Raw genomic sequence first — 22,063 nt, 5'->3', positions numbered from 1 at the left:
TCGTTCCGGATGATCCAGAAATTCCACTCTAGCTCTATACTCCAAGAATCTGCTGTACCTGGATACCAGAAGACATATGCGAATGTTCATAGCAGAATTGTTTGTGATAGCATAAAAGTGGAAATGTGTTTCTACAGTAGAATGGATAAACATTTACGGTACATTCATACAATGGGAAAGAGACCGTGCAGCAGTGAAAATTAAGTAAAGCTATATGCCCCAACCTGTATGGATCTCAGAAACACAGTCTTGAGTCTTGGGCTGTTTCCATAACACTGTGCCACCATGTTTCTAGCCTTAAGACCTTACGATTCACCAGATGCCAAATGTATTCTGGGTATGAGCCGTGATGTGGCATGCAAACCTCGTCAGGGAGTAAACCTCTGGGCTGATGGATGGGTTCTTGGCAAATGCTTAAAGCTGCTGTGTGACTCTTCACCCTGCTGAAGTAGCTAAATCCTTTTCCTCAGGCAGCAGTGAGTGAAATGAAGTAAGGAATGGAGCAGTATTTTCAGCCTGTGGCAGAAATAGGAGAAGGGAGGATGAGAGTGGACAGTGCCTCATGGATAGGCCTAGCGTCATGCCTGTTCCATACTGAGTGAATGAATGAGTGAGGGAATGAATGAACTGGAGAATTGTATTGAGCATGTGACCAGCTTCCTCAGGGCACCAGTTCTCTTTCCACCCATCCATTCATCTAATTCATTCATTCTTTCATCAAACACGTATTAAGCACCTCCTAGGTGCCTAGCAGTGTGGTGGGGTATAACAATGGATACAGTGTGGTTCCCGCCCTCAAGTGGCCAGAGATACGTAGTGTGTCTTTATTATTTGTGTGTGTGTGTGCGTGTGTGTGTGTGTGTGTGTGTGTATCTGTATGTGTACCAAGTTTACCCGAAAATAAGACCTAGCCAGACAATCAGCTCTAATGCATCTTTTGGAGCAAAAATTAACGTAAGACCCGGTCTTATTTTACTATAATATAAGACTGGGTATAAAATATAATATAATATAATATAATATAATATAATATAATATAATATAATATAATACCGGGTCTTATGTTAATTTTTGCTCCAAAAGACACATTAGAGCTGATTGTCCGGCTAGGTCTTATTTTCGGGGAAACACGGTATTATGTATGTGTGTACATGTATGTTTGTATGTATATGTACACATACATGTATATGTAGGAAGCAATACAGATAGCCGAGAGTGATTGGGTAAGTCTTCCCAGAGGGAATAAAGTTTGAGATGGGTCATGAGATGTAAGTAGGAGCTTATCAAATACATCGTATTATAGTATTTTGGGGCAGTTCAGACAAAAGGAAGAATCCATGCAAAGACATGGAGCTATTTCAGAGCATACCATAGTTTGGAGGGTAATGAGTTGATCTGTCTGACTGCTGAGAGGTAAAAAGAATGGTGGACGATGGGGCCGGCAGGAGAACATAGCTGGGGCCTTCCTGCCGTCTAGAAGTGGTACTGGGACTTTATTCTATTAACAGTAAGGAGTCTCCAGCACCAGTTTTTGGAGACTTCCCAGGGACTAAATGCACGCCAATAAAACAAACACACTGTGAAGCAAATTGACTATTCTAGTGGACAGTATATGTTTTCAGCTGCTTACATGTATTTCTAGAAGTCCGTTGATTAAAAAGTATGTATGGCTGCTTTTACTACATAAAGCTCTGTAAATAGTAGTAGTACCTTGATACACTAAACAAAATGGTAAAATAGTAACCGTCCAGATGCCTGTTCTATTTTTCTGTGACACTTTAGTAGCTCAACATTCATTAAAGTTATAAGTGGCTTAAAGATTCAACATTATGCACTTTAAATCCCCCCCAAAAAAATCTCAAGATTTTTGTCCCAGACTTACCCTAAGGGCCATGCCTTCCTTTGAAATAGCAACTTATCTGATTTGCTTGTCTGTTTATATCTTTGAAGAACGCTGGGGAGATAGTAGAATAGAGAGCAAGGACATGCCTGTTTGGAATCAGGTAAATATCTAATTAAATTCCTTTCCTGCCACTCCCTGGCAGTTGTGTGACCTGAGGCAAGGAATTTAATTTCATGAAGTCTCAGTTTCCTCATTTCAAAAATGGAAAAAATAAAGTCTGCTCTACAGTGTGGGTGTAAAGTTTAAATGAATTAGTGCACGTATGCTCGTATAAGTTGCCTTTTTCCTTTGCAACCACCGAGACGCACATAGTGACAAGGGATAAACCAAGCAAAGCGGCAAATTAAAGGGAGGAAGTTGACTTAACTGTCTTTCGGTTTTAACTATATGGCGATGATGTCATTATTTGAAAAATGTGAGTTCCTTTCACATATCATTTTAGGTACTCGAGTATTAGTGGTTAGTTTCTTTCCTCTTTGGAAAATGAAAGACCACAAGGTTTTTTTCTGATGTAGATAGGATACAGTCAATTAAAAGACTACATGATGGATTGGCCACCATTGAAAGCATTGTCTTTTCTAGAGAGTTCTGTTTGGGTTGCTTTTTATAATTGGTGTCTAATGTTTGTGGTTTGTGGTCATTTCTCCTAGTTGACCTGTTAGGATTGTTAAATTGGCGTTCAAACTCCCAGAACATTAAGCACAACTTAAAGAAGTTAATGGAGGTGGATGGAGGAGAGATTGTTAAGGTACGTATATATGTTCATGCTCAGAAATATACCCACTACATCATTACTTCAACATTTTAAATTAGATCTATCACTGTAAATATAAAACTTGTTATTGACATTGGGAAGCAAGTGTGCAATTTTTAAGGAAATGCTATTTTTAAACCTATTCTATTGAAACCTAAGTATTCCCCGAATTTCTTCAGTATGACACCAAACTCAGAGCACCAAATAACGTCTCTGTCTTTCTTTCTTCAGTTTTTGCAGGATACACTAGATGCACTTTTTAACATAATGATGGAAATGTCAGACAATGAAACGTATGACTTCCTTGTGTTTGATGCGCTGGTAAGCAGTTAAACATACTAACTAGTGCTTATTCGCACCCCTGTGTAATTTTCAATAATTTACTGTTAGGAAGAATTGTGACGAACAGCCTCCTGCATGCATACATCTCTCTTGATTATTTCTTAAGGCTAAATTTCTGGAAGTAAAATTCGAAACATTGATTTATATTCCAAGCCTTTCTTTTTCCTGTTTCTTGTTAGATCTCAATTTTGATGTGCATTCTCTCTCTCGTTAGGGAAAACAAGGTTATGTTACATTAGAAATTAGGAATCACTTTACTCACTTTAAAATTGTCTAGTCACAAAGCCCGGAGAAACCATTAACAACGATGATTGTAGCTTGTTGTATATTGTGTACTTGGGTGTTCACGCAAGGGAGACTGACTTTCCAAGTCAGAAATGAGTCTTAGTCTCTTTATGTACTATATACAACCTTGACAACAATTAAATTTGTCATACAAAATACTTAAACATCCAACCCATTCTAACAACTGAAACCTAGACAAGGAGAGGAGATCTGGGGAGGCCAGAAAAAACAGTGGAGTAGAAGAAGCTGACATATCCAAGCCAAGCATCATTTTCTCACGGTTGGGGTGTAAGTTTAGTGCAGAATTTTACCTGAATGTTTCCGCAAAGGAGGAAGGTAAATTGCAGCTTTAAGTCATTCACCAGCTTGGAGAAATTGGTAAATTCAAGCAGTAGTCAGGATGACGTTGAAGGTAAGGATGTAAGCTCAAGAGAGGAAATGCCTTCAGCTGAGGTCACACCTGGTCAGGTGTATGGAAAAGAGAGACTTGGTCCTGAGCTCTGGGGAACGGACTGGAGACAGATTCCTGTAGGACAGAGCAGCTGGCAGTGGGCATATGTGAAAGTACCAGGTGCTGTTTTTTTGCACTCTTCTATCATGAGTAGGTGCACAGGGGTTATTTGTAGATTTTACTCCTGGTAGTGATCTGAGGGGGAAATTGGAAGGCAAAAGTCTGGGGAAGTTCAGTTATCAGGGGAGCCCACACTGCACTCAGGAGCCAAGTGTCATAGACTATTTCATTAGCTGCATCTCTGGTTTAGTGTATTCTTCCCACCGGAAACGCCTGCCCATATCCTCCTCCCTCCTGTCCCACTATCTTCCCTGACCTCTGATACTTGTGCATTGCACTCTCTTTAAGACAGTAAGCTCCCTGAGGCCAGACATGCATGCTTGTAGTGGTTTCTCACAGCTCGTAGCACAGTGCCTGACCCATAACGGTCTTTCTATTCATGTTAAATCCAAAGAAACCCCAAGACTTGACTTCCGCTCTGGAATAGTAAAGTGAGAATGCTACAAACATGATCAGGGAGGAAAAGACAGCACCCAGATGTTAAAATCTAGTTTGTTGACTGCCTAGGGCTGGTACCATGCTGTTATTTATATGTTTCACCTTTGGCAGGTATTTATTATTTCACTGATAGGAGACATCAAGTTCCAGCATTTTAATCCTGTCCTGGAAACCTACATTAACAAGCACTTCAGTGCCACTTTGGCCTATGTGTAAGTATGATTCAAGGGAGCTACCTGTTGGTGGGTTATTGGATCTGTACTCTTAGACCTGGGTTGTTGACAAATGAGAGGGTCAGAGGCTGAGTAAACATGCCTGGGAGGGCAGAACCTTGTTCTAAGCTTCCTGGTAGAAAGAGGGAGCTGTCTAAGTATTCTAACCCTGGAAAAGGTGTGAAGTTCAGGCCCTGCCTTCTGGGAAGTGACAAAGGAGATAAGGCTCTATTTCTTGAAGAATCCAGAGCATATACCCTGTTTCCCCGAAAATAAGACCTAGAGGAACAATCAGCTCTAATGCATCTTTTGGAGCAAAAATTAATATAAAACCTGGTATTATATTATTTATATTATATTATATTATATTATATTATATTATATTATATTATATTATGTTATATTATATCTGGTTTTATAGTAAAGTAAAACCAGGTCTTATATTAATTTATGCTCCGAAAGACATATTAGAGCTGATTTTCCGGCTAGGTCTTATTTTCTGGGAAACACGGTAGGTGAGGAGTTGAAGCCACTAGGGGCAGAAGCCAGGACAGGTGAGGATACTCAGGATCTTTGAAATTGAGTGTCAATGAGATGAACCTCAGGCCCCGACAGGATCAAATGGTGGATTAAGCAAAACAGCATCTGATAGACTAGCAGGTCAGGCCCTCAACCCTACCCCACAAGTGCTGTGTAGAATTATTACCTACAGGATATGAGAAGATTTCATTTTTCTTTCTTTTGCATAAGAGGGAATGGTGTCTCCCTTTTCCATAGTGCAGGCTTCTTTCTGGCTTTGGTTTATGAGCCCTAAGAAAAGCAACTTCTTCACTCTGCACTTCTCCCTGGAGTCCTCACCTTGCTGTGGCAATGTATGTGGCCTGTCACCCCAGCCCTCTGCTTTCCAGTGATTTACAGAGCAATGTGATCAATAGTGACAGGAGTGCAGTTGGATCTGGCAACGATCTTTTTGAGAGTGGCTTCTGCCAGCTCATGCCGATGGCTGCCGGCTGATCTATCAGGGTAGCTGCTAGCCTGACCTGTCAGGTCAGATCATTGATCCCTTGTGTCCCTTTCTGAACTAAACCAGAAAGTTCTTGGTTTTATTTGCATGAATTTCCAGAAATGTAATAAAATGTAAGTGACGTAAAAGTGATGTCCTGTAGCGTAATCAACTAACACAAGGGATGTCATGCCCACTGGACTGAGGGAAGCAGCAGATACCAGTGACAGGGTTCTTTCTGCCCAGTTGCCTCACTTTCCAAGCGTGTAGTAGCCACAGGTGAGGAAATCCTTTCTCTGGATCTTCATGACACAGAGCTGGATGCAATACTCTAGGTGGTAGTAACCTGAACTTGGTTGGTTCTACATGTATCCTGTGGATTTTTCTTAGAAAACTCAGAGTTCCCAGAAGGAAAGTTGAAAATATCATGGCCCGCAAAAGTGTGAGTTAACACAACATGAAAACAATGCCAAGTCTGAAGACTGGAAAGTCTAAAAAAAGCAATGTGCAATCTCAGAACAGAGTGATCTGTTGGGAGCTCGGAACCATGGGTGTTCTAGTTAGACGGAGCTCCTCTTCCCATCCATCTGGCTTCATATTTATCGATGCCAAAGGGTTTGGGCAGATTGGAGGGAATTGAACATCTTGTAAGGTGACTACCTCAGACAGGCCATCTCTCCCTTACAAGGAACATCTAAAGGTATATATATATATACCTTTAATCTCTGTATAATGTACGAGAGATTAAAATATCTTCAGGCTTTGAATCTCTTCAACTCTTTCATTTCTTCATCCTGTCTTAAAATCCTACAAAGGGAAAGAAACCATTCCATTTCCAAGCAGAAGGGAAGCACCCAATCTAGACCGCAATGAGGACACTAAATTGCAAACAAGTGAATTTCCCTCTTCAGGACATATTGTAGAGGAGCTAATTATCGTCGTGACTTCTCCTTCCCCAGTATGCCAGGTTCCCTTCCTAAATAGCACACCCCACACCTCTGAGTACCACTTTGCCCCATTGACCTTTCTTTTTCTTTCTCGCCCTTTTAAGGAAACTCTCCAAGGTACTGAACTTTTATGTGGCTAATGCAGGTGACTCCAGCAAGACAGAATTGCTTTTTGTGGCTTTGAAAGCCTTAAAGTACTTGTTTAGATTCATCATCCAGTCGAGAGTGCTCTACTTGAGGTAATGGTCACTGTGGTAAGATGCTGACACTGTCCGTTCTCTCTTCACGTAGTTTTCCTCAATCCTCATGCTCATATTCAGCTCTGTGAGGTCTTGGGTCATGGAGTTGCCACATTTTAGAACTTTGGGACTAAAGATGGAGGTGGATTGTGAAACTATTAGAGAAGGTCGTTTTCGGTCAGCAGAATTCCTAGGGCAGTGAGGACAGAAGGACTTGGGGATGCTGGTGGCTAACACGTGCAGCTTGCTGGAAGCCTTGGCTGGTGACAGAAGCTCTAGGGAGGCAGGTTTCTGTGGCAAGATTGTATTTCCTACAGCAGGGGGCTTCATGACAACATGGGCTCATGAGCTGTTGTTGGTAGAGGGAGAACAGTGGCAATTGTTTGGGGAGGTGTTTCCTGAGGTGTATGTTTCTTTGTGGACATCGTGCTTAGCTACCCGGTAAAACTAAGCCATAGAGATAGGTTAATTCCCAGTTTGGATTCCTAGAGTAACAGCTTCATCCAAAAGAGAAGAAATCATGAAAGAGAAAGTGCCTTTTGTGGGAATGCTCACAACTCCAGTGCCATCCCAACCCTTCAATAATAACTGGGTATCCAAATTGTTAAAAATATATTTATTAATTAATTAAGGCAGAAGGAAAAGGTCTATAGGTTTGAGCATGTGTATTTTTTTTTAATGTGTATATTTAAAAACTATAAACAAAGCTAAAGGCAAGCAACCTGAACGAAAAGCTAGTAACGTGGAGTAGAGGTCAAAATTAATGGCTTTACTAATTAAAGGTTCTTAAAAATCAAGGAAAGAATGATTTTTACAATAGAAAGCAAAACTAGATATTTACAAAAGAAAAAATGGAAACGATTGGTTAAATTTTTAGAAAATATTTGTACTCACTGTCACAATGCAATACACACTATCTTTACCTATCCATTTGCGAAAAATTAAAATAGGAATATAAATTCTTAAGGACCGAAATTTGTCACTATGAATAAAAAGCAAAAAGGAAGAAAATGTCACATTTGTCCAGTGATACCTATTTATGAGAAAAAAACAACTTTTCAGTTGATGGACAAATCTTGAAGACAAGCAGAGTACTTTAATCAAAACAAGCACGAGTCAGTGGAGAGTAAGGTGTCGTGTGTCCTGGGAGGGCCCCACTCGTAGAACAGGTCAGCCCCAGCGTTGCCAGCTCAATGGGTAGAGTGACACTAACTGGACTTGCAAACCGGGTTGGGTTCAGAATGTTTCTGGGTCGAGCTTTTCTACCTATTGTCTGAAACTTCCATTGGAATGATTAGAGCTTGATTAGATGAGACAAATGATTAGAGTGACACAGAAAAGGGGAATGAGGGAGGAGAGAAGAAGAGATGCTGGAGGATAGAATGTGGCAGGTATGATATGTCAGAGAAATTAGCTGGGGCCTGTCCCTCACTTATTGGACATTTCTGCTAATGAGCTGGGGAAGGCAGGCAAGCATGCAGGGCTCCTCTGCTAGGTCAGGCAGAACAGCTTCCTGCGGTTCTCCCTCCAAGCCGGAAATGCCCATAGACCATTAGCCTGGAGGACATCAGGGAGGCTGTGGCCATCAGGTAGCTGCAGAGGAACCCTTCCCAAGTGGCTAATCATAGTGGACCAGTCGGAGAGCTCTGTGGTAGGACGTTACGTACAAATCACTGGTAATATCCAAGTAGTGGTATCTTCTCAGCTCACTGGGCTTCTCCCTGAAACTATCTTAGCGTACCCTGTGAGTTCTCTGCATGATGCAAAGTGGTGACCTGTGAGGCATGGGCCTCCAGCATTGTTTAAATCGACATGAAAGTCTCTTTTTAAAGGTGGAAGATCTGACTGCCTTTCTCTGTTTCCTATTAAGATTTTATGGCCAAAGTGATGATGGAGATGAATTTAATAATTCAATCCGCCAGTTATTTCTCTCTTTCAATATCCTCATGGACAGGCCTCTGGAGGAAGCTGTCAAGATCAAGGTTAGCCTGGCATCATTGTGGGTAACTTTTAATGCTTTTGGTCAGGATGTCCTGGGACAACCTAGAACGGGTCGTGGTGGGAGAGAAACAAACTAAATCGGTATTCATGGGAAGCTTGTGGATTTTAGTATGACTTACAGAAAGTACAGGGGAAAAACCCGTGTTTTAACTTTCATGTACGTTTGTATTCTTAAATGTCAGTTTGCCAAAGACAAGCTACCATTTTAGACATCCATTGAATGGATTTTGTGGCCCCTGTGAATTCAGCCTGCAGGTTTTTTATTCTTAGTTCTCTCATTCTTCGCAGAAGCCCAATCACCCTCCTCTCCATTATTATCACTGCCATTTTAAATGGAAAATACACAAGCTCTGAACACTCAAATTTGAACTTTATCATTCATTTTTTTGTTCTTTATGGCAATGTTGTGAGGGAGACGTCAAGATTTTAACTACCTCCTTAAATGGCAAAATGAATTCCAAGTGTGCAGTGCCTGTTGCTAGTGAAGGGAGAAAGCAGTGTCTCCTGACATTTTTGGAAAAAGATCTTAGGAGATTGTGTATTACAATACCAGCTTTCCTCTTCCCTGCGAGAACCTCCCTGCCCACTTCCTTGTTTAAGATCCAAGCCTTTTTTTCCTTCCTGAAATCGAGCAGTTAATTCTGTATTTGTCCCACTTGGCAATTGAATCCACCTTTGCTGTTTTTCTTACAGGGGGCAGCTTTGAAGTACCTTCCTCACATAATTAATGATGTCAAACTTGTGTTTGATCCTACTGAACTCAGGTAAATAGCAAAAAAAAAAAAACAAAAAAATTGTTCCTTGACTTTAACAGAAAAGCAGCTCCCCTACTGGGCTGGGGCCTGAGCTGCTGCACATGCTCTCATTCTTCTAACACGTGTTAACTGAACACCTCTTTGTGCTCAGTTCTGGGGGATGATACAAAAGAAGACACAAAGCCTGCTTCTGAAGAGGTTTGCACTTTCTCCAGGGAAACAACACATGCAGACATAAAATTAACTACAGAGAAAGTACATAATGATATGCTTCCAGCCCTCTACCTAACTACCCCAGGAATGCAAAGTCAGATGGTGATCGGCACTGGGGTGGGGTTAACCAGAAAAGGCTTCTGCAGAAGTTGGGTGTTAAGGCAGGTCTGGAAGGCAGTGATGGACCTTGCGTGTGCTTTGGCAGTTTCAGCAGAGTCAGCTGTACGACTGAGCCCTGTAGTGAGCATAGAATACAGTCTCTCCTTTGCTTCCTAGAGACAGGCTGTCGGGTCATTTGGGAGGGATTTCCAGGTAAACCAATCCATGCCATGATCTCAGAGCAGAGAAGAAATAGTAGTGCAATGACACCTTCAACGTGGCAGAATGAAAACACTAACCACACCACTGGGGTGTCTCTTCCAGCGAGCTCTTCTGCAAATTCATCCAGAGCATTCCTGACAACCAGTTAGTTCACCAGAAGCTTAACTGCATGACCAAGATAGTAGAGAGTAATCTCTTTCAGCAATCGGGTAAGTCTCCACCAAAACGGCAACATACTGAAATTCCCCTCTTGCTTCTTCTTCCGCCAACACTTGACCTTTTTTTAATGTCAGTGTCCTTGCTGGGTGTTTGTTGGTATTTAAGGACCTCCTGGGAAACCGGCTTTAAGGAGAAGGGGAAGTCAGGTCAATATTTCCAATAGTTCCCAAAAGAGCAAAATCATGCACTCTTGAATCTTTAATTAGAACAATCCAGTGTTTCATTCATTAGAGAGCTTTGTCCACAAACTAGGAACCCCAGAAAGTAATGGACAAGCAGGAAAGATGGTCCTCTTAGAGAAATGTGCCTTCTTTGTCCTATACTTTGTATAACCTCAAAAACCAGGGGACAGGGGACAGTGCTGTAGTATGTGCTGGATGCCACCTGTATCAGCCCGGGACAGCTGGTTACGAGCATCTTTTCTCAACTCCGTGCTCAATCATGTTGCATGAGAGGCTGAAAATTGACCAGCGTAGAAGCATTTACACCATGGAAATTGGCAAACACTGTAAATTGGAGGGTTTGGGGGTGGGAGCAGTGCAAAGATTACTTAGCGTACTGCTGGGAGGGAAGGAGAGCGCAGAGAGGTGAAAACTCTTATACTGATAAAATACGACTCGTTTGGTAATGCGAGTCAAACCTGTAGCCACTAAGTCTGCATCCCTGCGCTCCTGTCCCAAAGCCAATGTGGGGAAGAGTCTAATACCTGGTCTTACCCCCAATAAACCCGAGACGGGCTAGAGGAGGGCAGCTGTGGGAACTTCTTTCCCAGCTTCCACCAGGTCAGGATGCGCCATAGGGTGACCTCATGTTATTTAGATTGCCTAGGGGTGTCTGTGGCCCAGAGGACTCCTCAGAAATAGGCAAGGTCAGTGAGTTGTCGGTGGGCAAAGCCCTCTCCGCCTTGCCTCTGGCTCGTCGCGTAACTTTGAACAAACACGTGAGTGCCTTCTCTAAATTTCACCTTCATTTCTGTGGAAGGAAGGACTAGAACTCGATCAAGTTAGAAGCCTCTTTTGGCTCTGATATGTTATGAGCCTATGAACGGGTGGCTAGAAATTTTAACTGTTACAAGGACACAGTTGTAAGTAGTGTAGAAAGTGAGTGAGTACTCTGAAGTGAAAAATGTGTTATTACTAAACATCTTAATATGGTCTGATAATCTCTGCCTCTACAGATGCAGACGGGAAAAATGAGATGCTAAAGATGGGGTATTTGCATACAAGAGAAAGCATGTGCTTGTTAGTTCCAATTAGAGGACGTACTCTCACTGTTAGCGATCATTTCTGTTAGTGTCCAGAACATCTGGACTCATTATTATAATGTTTTATAATAGTGAAGATTCCAAAAGGAAGATACGGATTTCACTTTGTGAAGTGCATGTGCCTGCAAAAACCTGGACAGAGACACATTAAAATGTACTCATGAAGCCCGGTATTTATAGGAATCTTCGAGTAAATTTTCTCCATTAGGTAGAAAAAAAATGTTTCTAAAAGGTTTCTAAGTTAGTTTCATATGATTTTTGCATTCAAGTATCAAATTGGCTTTTTCTTTTTAAGCTGAAGAAATTGTTAAATACTTCCGACATTTTGCTAAGAATACAAGTACCTCTCAGATAAGTGTAATTTTCTTAGTTTTAAAAATCCAGTGACAGGGCTGAAGTTCCATGCCTGAACTCACGTCTGCCTCAGGGCCTGGAGGGCGCCCTGCCCGGCTGAGTGGAGTCCAGAGCTGGGAGATGTGGGGATGATCGGAGAGAGGCTTGCGGGAAGGGGCCGGCAGTTCGGGAGGTGGTTATGCGACGGGTGAGCTGCCTTTTTTTTCTCTCGCAGAGTGCAGAGATGTGCTCCTGCCACTGCTGATAGACCAGCTCAGCGGCCAGTTAGATGACAGCTCCAGCAAGCCTGACCATGAGGCAAGCTCGCAGCTTCTGAGCCACATCCTGGAAGTGCTGGACCGGAAGGATGTGGTGAGTCAGTATGTCACTCATGCAGATCATAGCACACCCTGGCCCTGCTGTCGAGGGCGACAGTGATCCCACGGCCTTCCTGGTCTCAGGGCTCGGCCCAGGCGGTTTAGAACCTGGATACCTAGGCAGGCTGCACCCATTTTAGAGATGATTAGAGAGGCTTCTCTTTGCTAGAGCCTGCTTTGCAAATTGAGGTCCAGGAGAGGTCTGCTGACTGCTGGGGCCTGCTCCTGGCTGATTTTCCTGGCTTGCCAACACTGAGAGCCCTGTGAGGACTCTTCAGAACCAGAACCTTGTTTAGATGTTTTTTTATGCAGAAGCCTTGACCCTCTTTCACCTCTGGTACCAGACAACGCTATTGCAGATATTCCTGAGCCTCTTAGAAATTCTCATTTTTATTTTCTCTCTGACACCGATCCTTCAGAGCCTACTGCAAATTATATATTTTCTCATCTGGCCTCTTCTCTGTGACCTAAGGACCTATGTCCACTGCAGAAATGGGACTGAATCTCCCTGTATTTACCGTGTCCTGGACCTAGCACAGCTCATAGGCCTAGGGCATAGCTTCCACTGAAGAGCCTAGAGAACTTTGCAGAATCTTTTCAGTTAAGCGCAAACCATGGACACACACACACACACACACGCACGCACACGCACACGCGCGGCATCTACATGGCACTTACTTTCCCACAGAACAGAAAGATCACTCCTGGTTTTGCCTCTGCCCTTTCTCTTACCAATATCTTTAGGTGCAGTTGTGCTGACAGATGCAAAGAACACTGTCCCCTTTCCCAGAGCTAAATCTGTAGCAAGGTTCACCCCAGTTTGACCACTGTCCACCTCATCTCCTGCTCTCATTACACAGGCATTTCATGCCTCCACCACAGAACTGCAAAAGGACACCATTTCTTTCTTTATCTATCGCCCCGCCCATCTGCCCTTGTCTCTTCCCGTATCCCCTGTAACCCACCTTACTATTTGTACTATTTTATACTTAGTATGTTTATAATAAATGATTTATATGAATTACAGGTCATCTCCCCCCCTTTTTTTTCCTTAAGTGTGTTTCTAGAAACCACATTATAAAATGGAATAAATTTCCCCCAAGGAATTTTGTGATTGGGGATTGGATTCCTAACCAAGGACTTTACAACGAATAAATACATGTGATTGATCATGTGTAGTGACAATAATATTTTTAAAAAGTAACTCTTCCGATTCATTGATTAGCATACTGCAATGAAGCCCCGAGCTCTGTCAAGTCGGCAACAATGTATTAGACACTCTGGTTTAATCAGGGCCACAGTGTTCTAGAAAGTATATGTATGTTAATTCAGATCCTAAATTAACCTGAAATACAGGAATCAGGCTATTTGGTTTTTAATCCCAGTATTACTACTCTGTAGCTCTTTATCCATCCAATAACTTTTCCATCCAATAACACACAGGAATTGTTCTGGATGACCTCCTACGTCTCTTCCACTTCTGATCCTGTTTTTATATACATAGTATCTCTGCCAACCCTCTTAGTACACAGAAAGACTCTTCAGAAATGACTTGAACGTATTTACATCCTGTGCTAGGAAATTTAATTGGCTTAATTTTTTTTTTTTTTGTCTTCTTGATAATGTTCTCTGTAACAGCAGAGGCATGCAAAATTATTGATCTTGGAGCTCTGTTAAAGTAGTAAATTCAGTAAGTTTTTGTTAATGGTGATGGATTTTTTTTTTTTTTACCATAAGCATTTTCAAATATACGAGCTAACTTCACATGTTTTCCCATATCTTCTCATCTCCTCCGTTAATTCTAGGCTCCATAATTACTGACATTTATTCCTATGCCTCTTTTATATAGTCCAGGGTTCTCTCCTCTTTTCACAGCTATAATCTCCTAGTTGTCCTCATTCTTCAAAGCCCACTTGCAATAAGCACCTTCATAAAGTTGTTTCTGGTGCAGTCCTGCTCAAAATCCCACACTGTACTAGTTCCCTTCATCTCTTTTAAGGCTGTTATCCTCGTTTTGTACCTTGAGTTATGAATTCGGTTCACAAATACTTACTGAGCAGCCCCCACGCCCTGGGCACTGTGATAGGTCCAAGAATACAGCAGTGAACAAGATAAGCAAGCACCCTGCTGTTCTCGTGGGATCTTTGTGTTTTGCTTAATTATATTCATGCCTCAGCCCTCCTGCTGGGCAGTGAATCTCTTAAGGGCTCAGAGGGTGCTTGATTCATTTTCATACCTCCACACAACGCCCTGCACATGACTTCCGCACCTGGTCAGGTGTACAGTATGGAATTGTTACGGAAATGAAGGCAAAAGCAACATCACCAGGAGAGGCAGGTTTTAGGAATCACTCCCATTCAGAGAAGTGGGAAGCAAGTAAATAGGTAAAGCAAGGAAGGAAGGAAAGAAGGGAGGGAGACAGAGAGGGAAAAATAACAATACTTGAGGTTTTTTTTTTTTTTTTTTTTTTTGAAGATTTTATTGGGGAAGGGGAACAGGACTTTATTGGGGAACTGTGTGTACTTCCAGGCCTGTTTTCCAAGTCAAGTTGTTGTCCTTTCAATCTTAGTTGTGGAGGGTGCCATTCAGCTTCAAGTTGTTGTCCTTTCAGTCTTAGTTGTGGAGGGCGCAGCTCAGCTCCAGGTCTAGTTGCCGTTGCTAGTTGCAGGGGGCACAGCCCACCATCCCTTGCGGGAGTTGAACCAGCAACCTTGTGGTTGAGAGGATGCGTTCCAACCAACTGAGCCATCCGGGAGCTCAGCGGCAGCTCAGCTCAAGGTGCTGTGTTCAATCTTAGTTGCAGGGGGCGGAGCCCACCATCCCCTGTGGGAGTCGAGGAATTGAACTGGCAACCTTGTGGTTGAGAGCCCGTGCTCCAACCAACTGAGCCATCCGGGAGGCAGCTCAGCTCATGGTGCCGTGTTCAATCTTAGTTACAGGGCGCGGAGCCCACCATCCCTTCCTTTGCAGGACTCGAGGAATTGAACTGGCAACCTTGTGGTTGAGAGCCCACTGGCCCATGTGGGAATTGAACCGGCAGCCTTCGTAGTTAGGAGCATGGAGCTCTAACTGCCTGAGCCACCGGGCCGGCCCATAATACTTGAGGTTTTAATAAAACTACATACAGCAGTGGTTTACTTATTGAAACATGTAACCAGGAGTTTCAGAATATCTGTCATGAAGCAAGAATAGATAAAGGCTTTGAAGAGTCAAGTTGAATATTGATAAGTTTGAGCTGAATGAATGTAACACCAAACCACAAAAAGAGGAAAGAAGGGAAATGAAAACATTTATGAAGCACTGTTGTATACATCAGCCCAACTAATTCCTATAAGGGAACTTTTTTTGTTTGTTTGTTTGTTTTTTGCATCTCTGAGAAACAAGCTCAACAAAGTTAAATAATTGCTTAAAGTCACACGTGACAGAGTCAAATTGTTAAATCCCTATGTTAGTCTGCTCAAGCTGCCAAAACTGTATACCGTGGACTGGGTGGCTTAAACAATAGAAATTTATTTCTCACAGTCTGGAGGCTGGAAGTCCAAGATCAGGCTGCCAGCACGGTTGGGTTCGTGGGGAGGGCCCTCCTCCTAGTTCACAGATGGTCGCCTTCTCTCTCTGTTCACACATGGCCTTACCTGGGTGTGTGTGCACGGAGTGAGAGAAAGTCTGGGCTCTCTAGGGTCTCTTATAAGGACACTAATCCCATCAGGCCTTGCCTTCGTGACCCCATTACCTCTCAAAGGCCCCACGTCCAGATATTTTCACCATGCGGGTAGAGCTTCAACACCTGGATTTTAAACACAAGCAGTTCAGAACAGTCTCCTTGACTTGAATGTCTTGTTGTTTTCTTCTACACAGAGGGTGGTAAGAACTCTGTACCAGTGCCTTTCACTTCCCATGCATGTGCCGTATTGTCCTGGGCAACTGGACCTGCTCAGCGTTAGGGCCACGTACCTCATGCTAACGGGAGTCCCCCCAAAACTAGGATGAGTCTGTGGCCAGAGCGAGCTCTCAGTGAGCTGGGACGTCCCCACACTCATCTTGTAAATGATACAACTGACTATTTTCCACTGATCCCTTAGTAACATGGTGTATAATTCTGTGAAACCACGTTTCCCTTTTGCCGAGAGACTGTTTTGTAAGGAAGAGACAGAATGAGATTTAAAGGAAAAAACGCATCTGTCTGGGGTTCCTGAAGAGCAGGAGAGCTGAGTCAGAAGAAGTGGTGCCCATCTCTGTGCTTCCCCCCAGGGCCCCACGGCGAAGCACATACAGCAGGTGATGGAGCGGCTGCTGAGAAGGATCAACCGGACCGTGATCGGGATGAGCCGACAGTCTCCCCACATCGTGAGTATTGCTGCCGCCACGGCTGCTTCTCAGTGTCCCATCTGCCTCTTGGGAGGCGTGAGGGACCAGAGTCCCATCCCCTGGGCCCATCACATCCCTGGGGACAGTCTGTGCCTGCACACCGTGCAGCATGGCTCCCTCAGAAGTGAGTGGGGTCTAGAACGTGACGGCCTCCCGGCTGGGTGACCTTTGCTTATAACTGTGAACAGATCTTAATTCTGATACTGATTTTCTCTTGAGGGGAGATGATCCAACAGGGGGTAGGGGAGGCTCACGGGGGAACGTTCGTAAGGCTCTGTCCATGTTAGGCATGTGGATCCATTCTTGAGTTTTGCACACATTGAACGTCAAACACAAGCCTGAGGTAATTATAGCCAAGCAGAGACCCACTGCGACATGCGGGCGCCCTAGTACACAAATAACTCGGTACCCATTCAACCTATTACTCTAGAAATATTTGCTGACTGTTATATTTAAAGAACATAGGAGTCTTGGTGAGCAGAAAATGAAGGGTTTGGTGGGATACCTTCATTTCAGCATTTCCTCTATTATCTCAAATAATTTAGTCCTGATTCTCAATACATGCACGCTCTGTCTGGATCTACCCTCGTTAGAACGAGAATAGTAATAGTATTAGTACTTCCAGCTGTAGTGGTGGTAACAGTCATGATCTGATGTGTGTGTGTGTATGTGTGTGTGTGTGTGTGTGTGCCAGGAACTATTTTAAGCACTTTAAATGTCTTTGAAAGCTCACACTGATCCTGTCAGGTAGTTCTCTCATTAGCTCTATTTTTTTGAATGAGGAAACGTTCAAAGAGAGAGGTTAAGAAACCTATGGAGGTTACACACCTATCAGAGGGTTGAGTTGGGGTTTACATCCAGGCAACCCCCATGGCTGCAGAGCACACACAAGTCGTCAACCAACCAACACGCCCCCAAGCAGCTTTTACCCAGTTATGTTTCCAACTGTGTCCTATAGTCACCACGAGAGGAAGTCTGATAAATTCCATTCCCCCTGCATCGTATTTCCACAGATGTTCCACATGTTTATTCATTGGTGCCTTGTGGTACCATCCAGCCCTTTGGCTTCTAAGAAAAAAGCGTTTTGAAGACCTTGTAGTTAGCATGCTTTCAGAAATGCCCGGGTTGCTCTGGCCTCTTATTCTCTATCTTCTGTGTCTATTAGATGTCAGATGAAAAGTATGACTGAGACCACAGATAACTGTTGAAAGCCAAGTTGTATCATCCTGAAAATGAAGCATCTTTTACTTGTGATATTAAAAGATACAATTACATTTTAATTACTGGACATAGGAAATAACGTTTCCAGATTGCTATAGTAGATAAAAAACAAAACAAAACATTTATTTATTCAACAAATATGCATTAAGAAACTACTGTCAGCCGAGCACTTTTCTAGGCACTGGAGACATATCAGGGGACAAAAGAGACAAAAATCACTAACTTAGCGAAGTTTACATTCTAACAATACTGTGTTTCCCCGAAAATAAGACCGTGTCTTATATTAATTTTTGCTCCAAAAGACACATTAGCGTGTATTTTCAGGGGATGTCTGATTTTTTCATGTACAACAATCTACATTTCTTCAAATACAGTCATGTCATCTCTTCCGGAACCTTGTCATAATGTACTAAATGCGTCCATCTGGCTGATGATCTTTACTGGGGCTTATTTTCGGGGTAGGTCTTATTTTCATGGAAACATGGTAACAACAACAAAAATAAAGTGCACACTGTTAGAAGGAGATAAGTGCCATAAAGATAAAAATGGTCATGATAAGGGAAGTCAGGGTGGGAGAGTTCAAATTTAAACAAGGTGGTTAAGAATGGTTTTCCTGAGAAGATAAAATTTGGACAAAGACTTGAAAAAGGAGAGGGAGTAGGCCATGTGGATGTGTAGAGAAAGGTCTTCTGGACAGAGGCAGAAACCCTAAGAGATCCATCATAAGATTCATATATGGGTACTAGATCCAAATAAATATGTAGAGAAATGACTATAAGTAAAACGTCGTCTTTCTGCTAGATCAAAACTCAAGCTGACCCAAAAAATATTATAAAAGGATTCAGGTCCTTTATTAAAGGTATACATACTGGATATTAATTGCTATTGCTAAGCCATTTCTGGCATGTATGTAAAGAATATACAAAAAAAAGGCAGATTGATAACTATGTCATTTAGGAAATAATGTATTGGTTTACAGATAATTCTCAAGATGTCTTAATTTAAATTTACCTACTCAGCTTCTTTTAGTAGTGAAATTATCCATTATTTCTCTTGTTGTTTAAACTAACTCAAGAACATTGGCTTAGTATGTTTGAAGAAAAGAATAAGGATTTGAATGTGAAAGTGACAGTACTCCTGCTTTGTTTTTGTTAAAACAAAATGATGGGTGTGGAAACAGCTGAGATACATGGAATGATAGACATACCAAGATAGCACAGTGAGAATGCTTGAGAAAGATAAACATAAGAAGGAAAAAGCGAGGGAAAGATATACAAAGAGAAAAAGACACAGTCACAAAGAGAAATATGCACATATACACAAATACATACACACACCATATATATACAGAGGGTGTCAAACAAATGTACACACATTTTAAGAAAGGAAAAAGCTGTATTAAAATTACACTGATGGTAACCACTTTGAGCACCTCTTGTAATTGCAGAAGTCAAACATGACTTGTATTCATTTTTTGTTAACAGTGTATATTGAATATTACAATTTTAATATAATTTTTTCCTTTCTTATAATGTGTATACTTTTTTGGCACCGTGTGTGTGTGTGTGTGTGTGTGTGTGTGTGTGTGTGTGTAAAACAATAAATTTATATTGCTTTATAATTAGAAAAGTAAACTTTTAAAACAAAAGAGACTAAGACAGACATTCGTTTAGAGGGAGGTGTACATGGATAGTCTTTCATTATTGTTGTGTTTAGGTAGCCATTCCCTCCATCCCAAAAATCCCTGTGTATTCATCTCTTCTGTGACAAATTAATTTAAATTGGTGTTGTTTTCATAACTATACGAATATAGGAGGACATTTATCCTTAAATATTTGCCCTCTGGCTAGAATATTAAGTCTACGATTCCAGTATGGTTGGACTAGGGGAAAGCACATGGGATATGTAATTCTTGACCTCAAAACTAGAAATTATGTTAATCATCTAATTATTCAGTCCCTTTCTGCAAACCAGGTCCACAGTTACACGTGCATAACATGCTGGAAACAACTGGCTAAAGACATTGAAGTGTTCTACCAGGCAACTCTCATTTCCTGTCCTCTTTTCCTCTCTTCCACTCTCAGTTTCACTACTTCTCTTTTTCCTCCTGGCATTTCTCCAAACTCCGATTTGCTCAAATGATCTACATATTTCAGACATTTTTCCATGAACTTCTTTCCACACTATAACTCTGTCTCAACAAGAAACTCAGAGTCCACAAGTTTCAGCTTAACTAGTAATCTAACTGAGATCTTGAAGTCCATGTCCCTTGACCTACAGGATTGCACAAATCTTAGCCATTCCTGGGATGAGGAAAGCCTTCCCTCCACATTCCTTAGTTCTCACTTGAAACGAGGTCCTTTTAAGCAGAAACAGCAAAGCCTGTGCCCTTTGAACCTTTGGAACGTTTCCAGTTAGGTGTGGTCCCTACTTAGGTAACTGGGTTGGGGAAAAGCAAAATACAGGTGCCCAAATCTTCTTGTGTCGGTTGGTCTGAGTTTGGGATTTGTGGGGTTTTTTTTCTCCTTCAGGGGAGTTTTGTTGCTTGCATGATTGCCATCCTGCGGCAAATGGACGACAGCCACTACACGATCTATGTCAGCACTTTCAAAACCAGACAAGACATCATTGTAAGTTGTTTTTTTGTTGGGTCCTGGTAACCTTAAGAATGATGATACGTAGCAAAACAATAACATCAACTAAAACTGAGCATCGTGAGTCCAGGGATCTCTTCCTGTCCACCTCCAGTGCCGGGTGGCTGTCCACAATGATGATGAAAAGGAAAGTGTTGATTTGATTCTTATTTTCCCTCTGGAATAAGATTGGAAGAAGAGTACAATATGTATACCAACGGGTCCTCACTCAACCCCCCGAGTCTCTTGGATGTAGAGAGTCCTTATTTGAAACATTTGGGAGATCTTGTTTGCTCTCAGAAGCAGATAGTGTCTGATTTTCTAGGACTATAATTACTCATACCACGGCAAGGATTTTGAGGCAGAGGTGTGCAAAGTCTTCTAAGATAATGGTGGAAGTCTTCATTTTCAGTATTCCTTGGAAAGGGCAACAAGAGAGACGATACCTGCCCCTTATAAATTTGCAAGTTATCTTCAGCTGAAAATACAGAGGGTGCCAAAACAATGTATACACATTTTAAGAAAGGAAAAATCTGTGTTAAAATGGTAATACTCAATACATACCGACAGCAAAAGGTGAATACAAGTCACGTTTGACTTCTGCAATTGCAAGAGGTGCTCAAAGTGGTTACCATCGGTGTAATTTTAATACAGTTTTGTTTTTCCTTTCTTAAAAAGGAAGTTATACTAAATTCATTTTAAGAAAGGAAAATACTGGCACCCTCTGTATTCAGTTCTCATTTGTTTTAAAGAAGAAAATCATTCTCAGCAATATTATTAAGCCTACAACCGAAGGTTGCCTGAGAGGCTAGGTTAGGCCTCTGGCTGCTCCCCAGGACCCTTCCCTTGAGGAAATGTTTAGGGGCTGTTAAAACATCATTGAAGGTATCATCTTATCTTGTAAAGCAGTGGGCTGGCCATGGAGCTGGATTAGCAATTTGATGCCGTGTTGCACTAGCCTTTGCTCTCGGTAACTTTCCATCAGCCGTGCATATTTCAGTCATCTTTAGGCTCTAGATTTTCTACTTGCTGCCTGTATTATACTGAGAGTCTATGACCAGTACACCCAACGATATCCAGCTCCTTTCCTGCCAGTCGCCCTCCTTTCTAGGAGGTCCTGTGATAGCAAAACGCACAAAGAATTGGAGAGAAAGTGCTATTTATTATTATTATTATTACTGTTAGGAGTAGTAGTGCTCATACTTGGTCCATGGGTGAACTCTCATAATGCTGTACTGGACCATGTGGCTTACTCTGGAGGCCTGCCTGGAGGCCATGCTCTCACGGAGGCCATGCTCTCACAGGCAGCAGGGCCCAGGAACCCGGAGCCCATGTAGGTGTGCCTGCGGAGACCAGTGCTAGAGAAGTGAAGAGAGGAGGGGAGAGAGGGAAGCTGAAGGTAGCAGGGTTTCTCCTCCATAGGCAGATGGTGTAGTGGGTTTCAGAACACAGGATTTTGAATACTCAGATCTGGGTTGGAATTCTGGCTCGTTCACTCCCTTCTGTGAAATTTTGGGCAAGCTATTTCACCTCACTACACTTCAGTTTCCTTATCTGTAAGACAGTATCTATCTTGAGGGTTAATGTGAATGGATATAGATTGAATCGAGGCATGGAAAATGCCTAACTTTGTGCTTGGCATGTAGTTAATGCCTAGGAAGACT

The 22,063-nt window shown here is 42.3% G+C and overlaps 1 protein-coding gene across 1 annotated transcript in view; it reads left to right on the top strand.

Moving 5' to 3' along the window:
* Nucleotides 1-22,063, top strand: part of DOCK5 (dedicator of cytokinesis 5) — a 186,050-nt gene that overhangs the window by 116,736 nt on the left and 47,251 nt on the right. Inside the window, exons 19-28 of the mRNA XM_033134262.1 lie at nucleotides 2,554-2,651; nucleotides 2,889-2,978; nucleotides 4,405-4,505; nucleotides 6,560-6,694; nucleotides 8,565-8,676; nucleotides 9,389-9,459; nucleotides 10,087-10,193; nucleotides 12,036-12,172; nucleotides 16,429-16,524; nucleotides 20,298-20,396. Of these exons, the coding sequence (XP_032990153.1) occupies nucleotides 2,554-2,651; nucleotides 2,889-2,978; nucleotides 4,405-4,505; nucleotides 6,560-6,694; nucleotides 8,565-8,676; nucleotides 9,389-9,459; nucleotides 10,087-10,193; nucleotides 12,036-12,172; nucleotides 16,429-16,524; nucleotides 20,298-20,396 (1,046 nt within the window). The remainder of the gene's footprint in view (nucleotides 1-2,553; nucleotides 2,652-2,888; nucleotides 2,979-4,404; nucleotides 4,506-6,559; nucleotides 6,695-8,564; nucleotides 8,677-9,388; nucleotides 9,460-10,086; nucleotides 10,194-12,035; nucleotides 12,173-16,428; nucleotides 16,525-20,297; nucleotides 20,397-22,063) is intronic.

The sequence above is a fragment of the Rhinolophus ferrumequinum genome, chromosome 18, assembly GCF_004115265.2.
Source record: "Rhinolophus ferrumequinum isolate MPI-CBG mRhiFer1 chromosome 18, mRhiFer1_v1.p, whole genome shotgun sequence".
Classification (NCBI taxonomy): domain Eukaryota; kingdom Metazoa; phylum Chordata; class Mammalia; order Chiroptera; family Rhinolophidae; genus Rhinolophus; species Rhinolophus ferrumequinum.
Note: the sequence above shows the minus strand (reverse complement) of the source record. Positions and strands in the feature narration are given on the sequence as shown.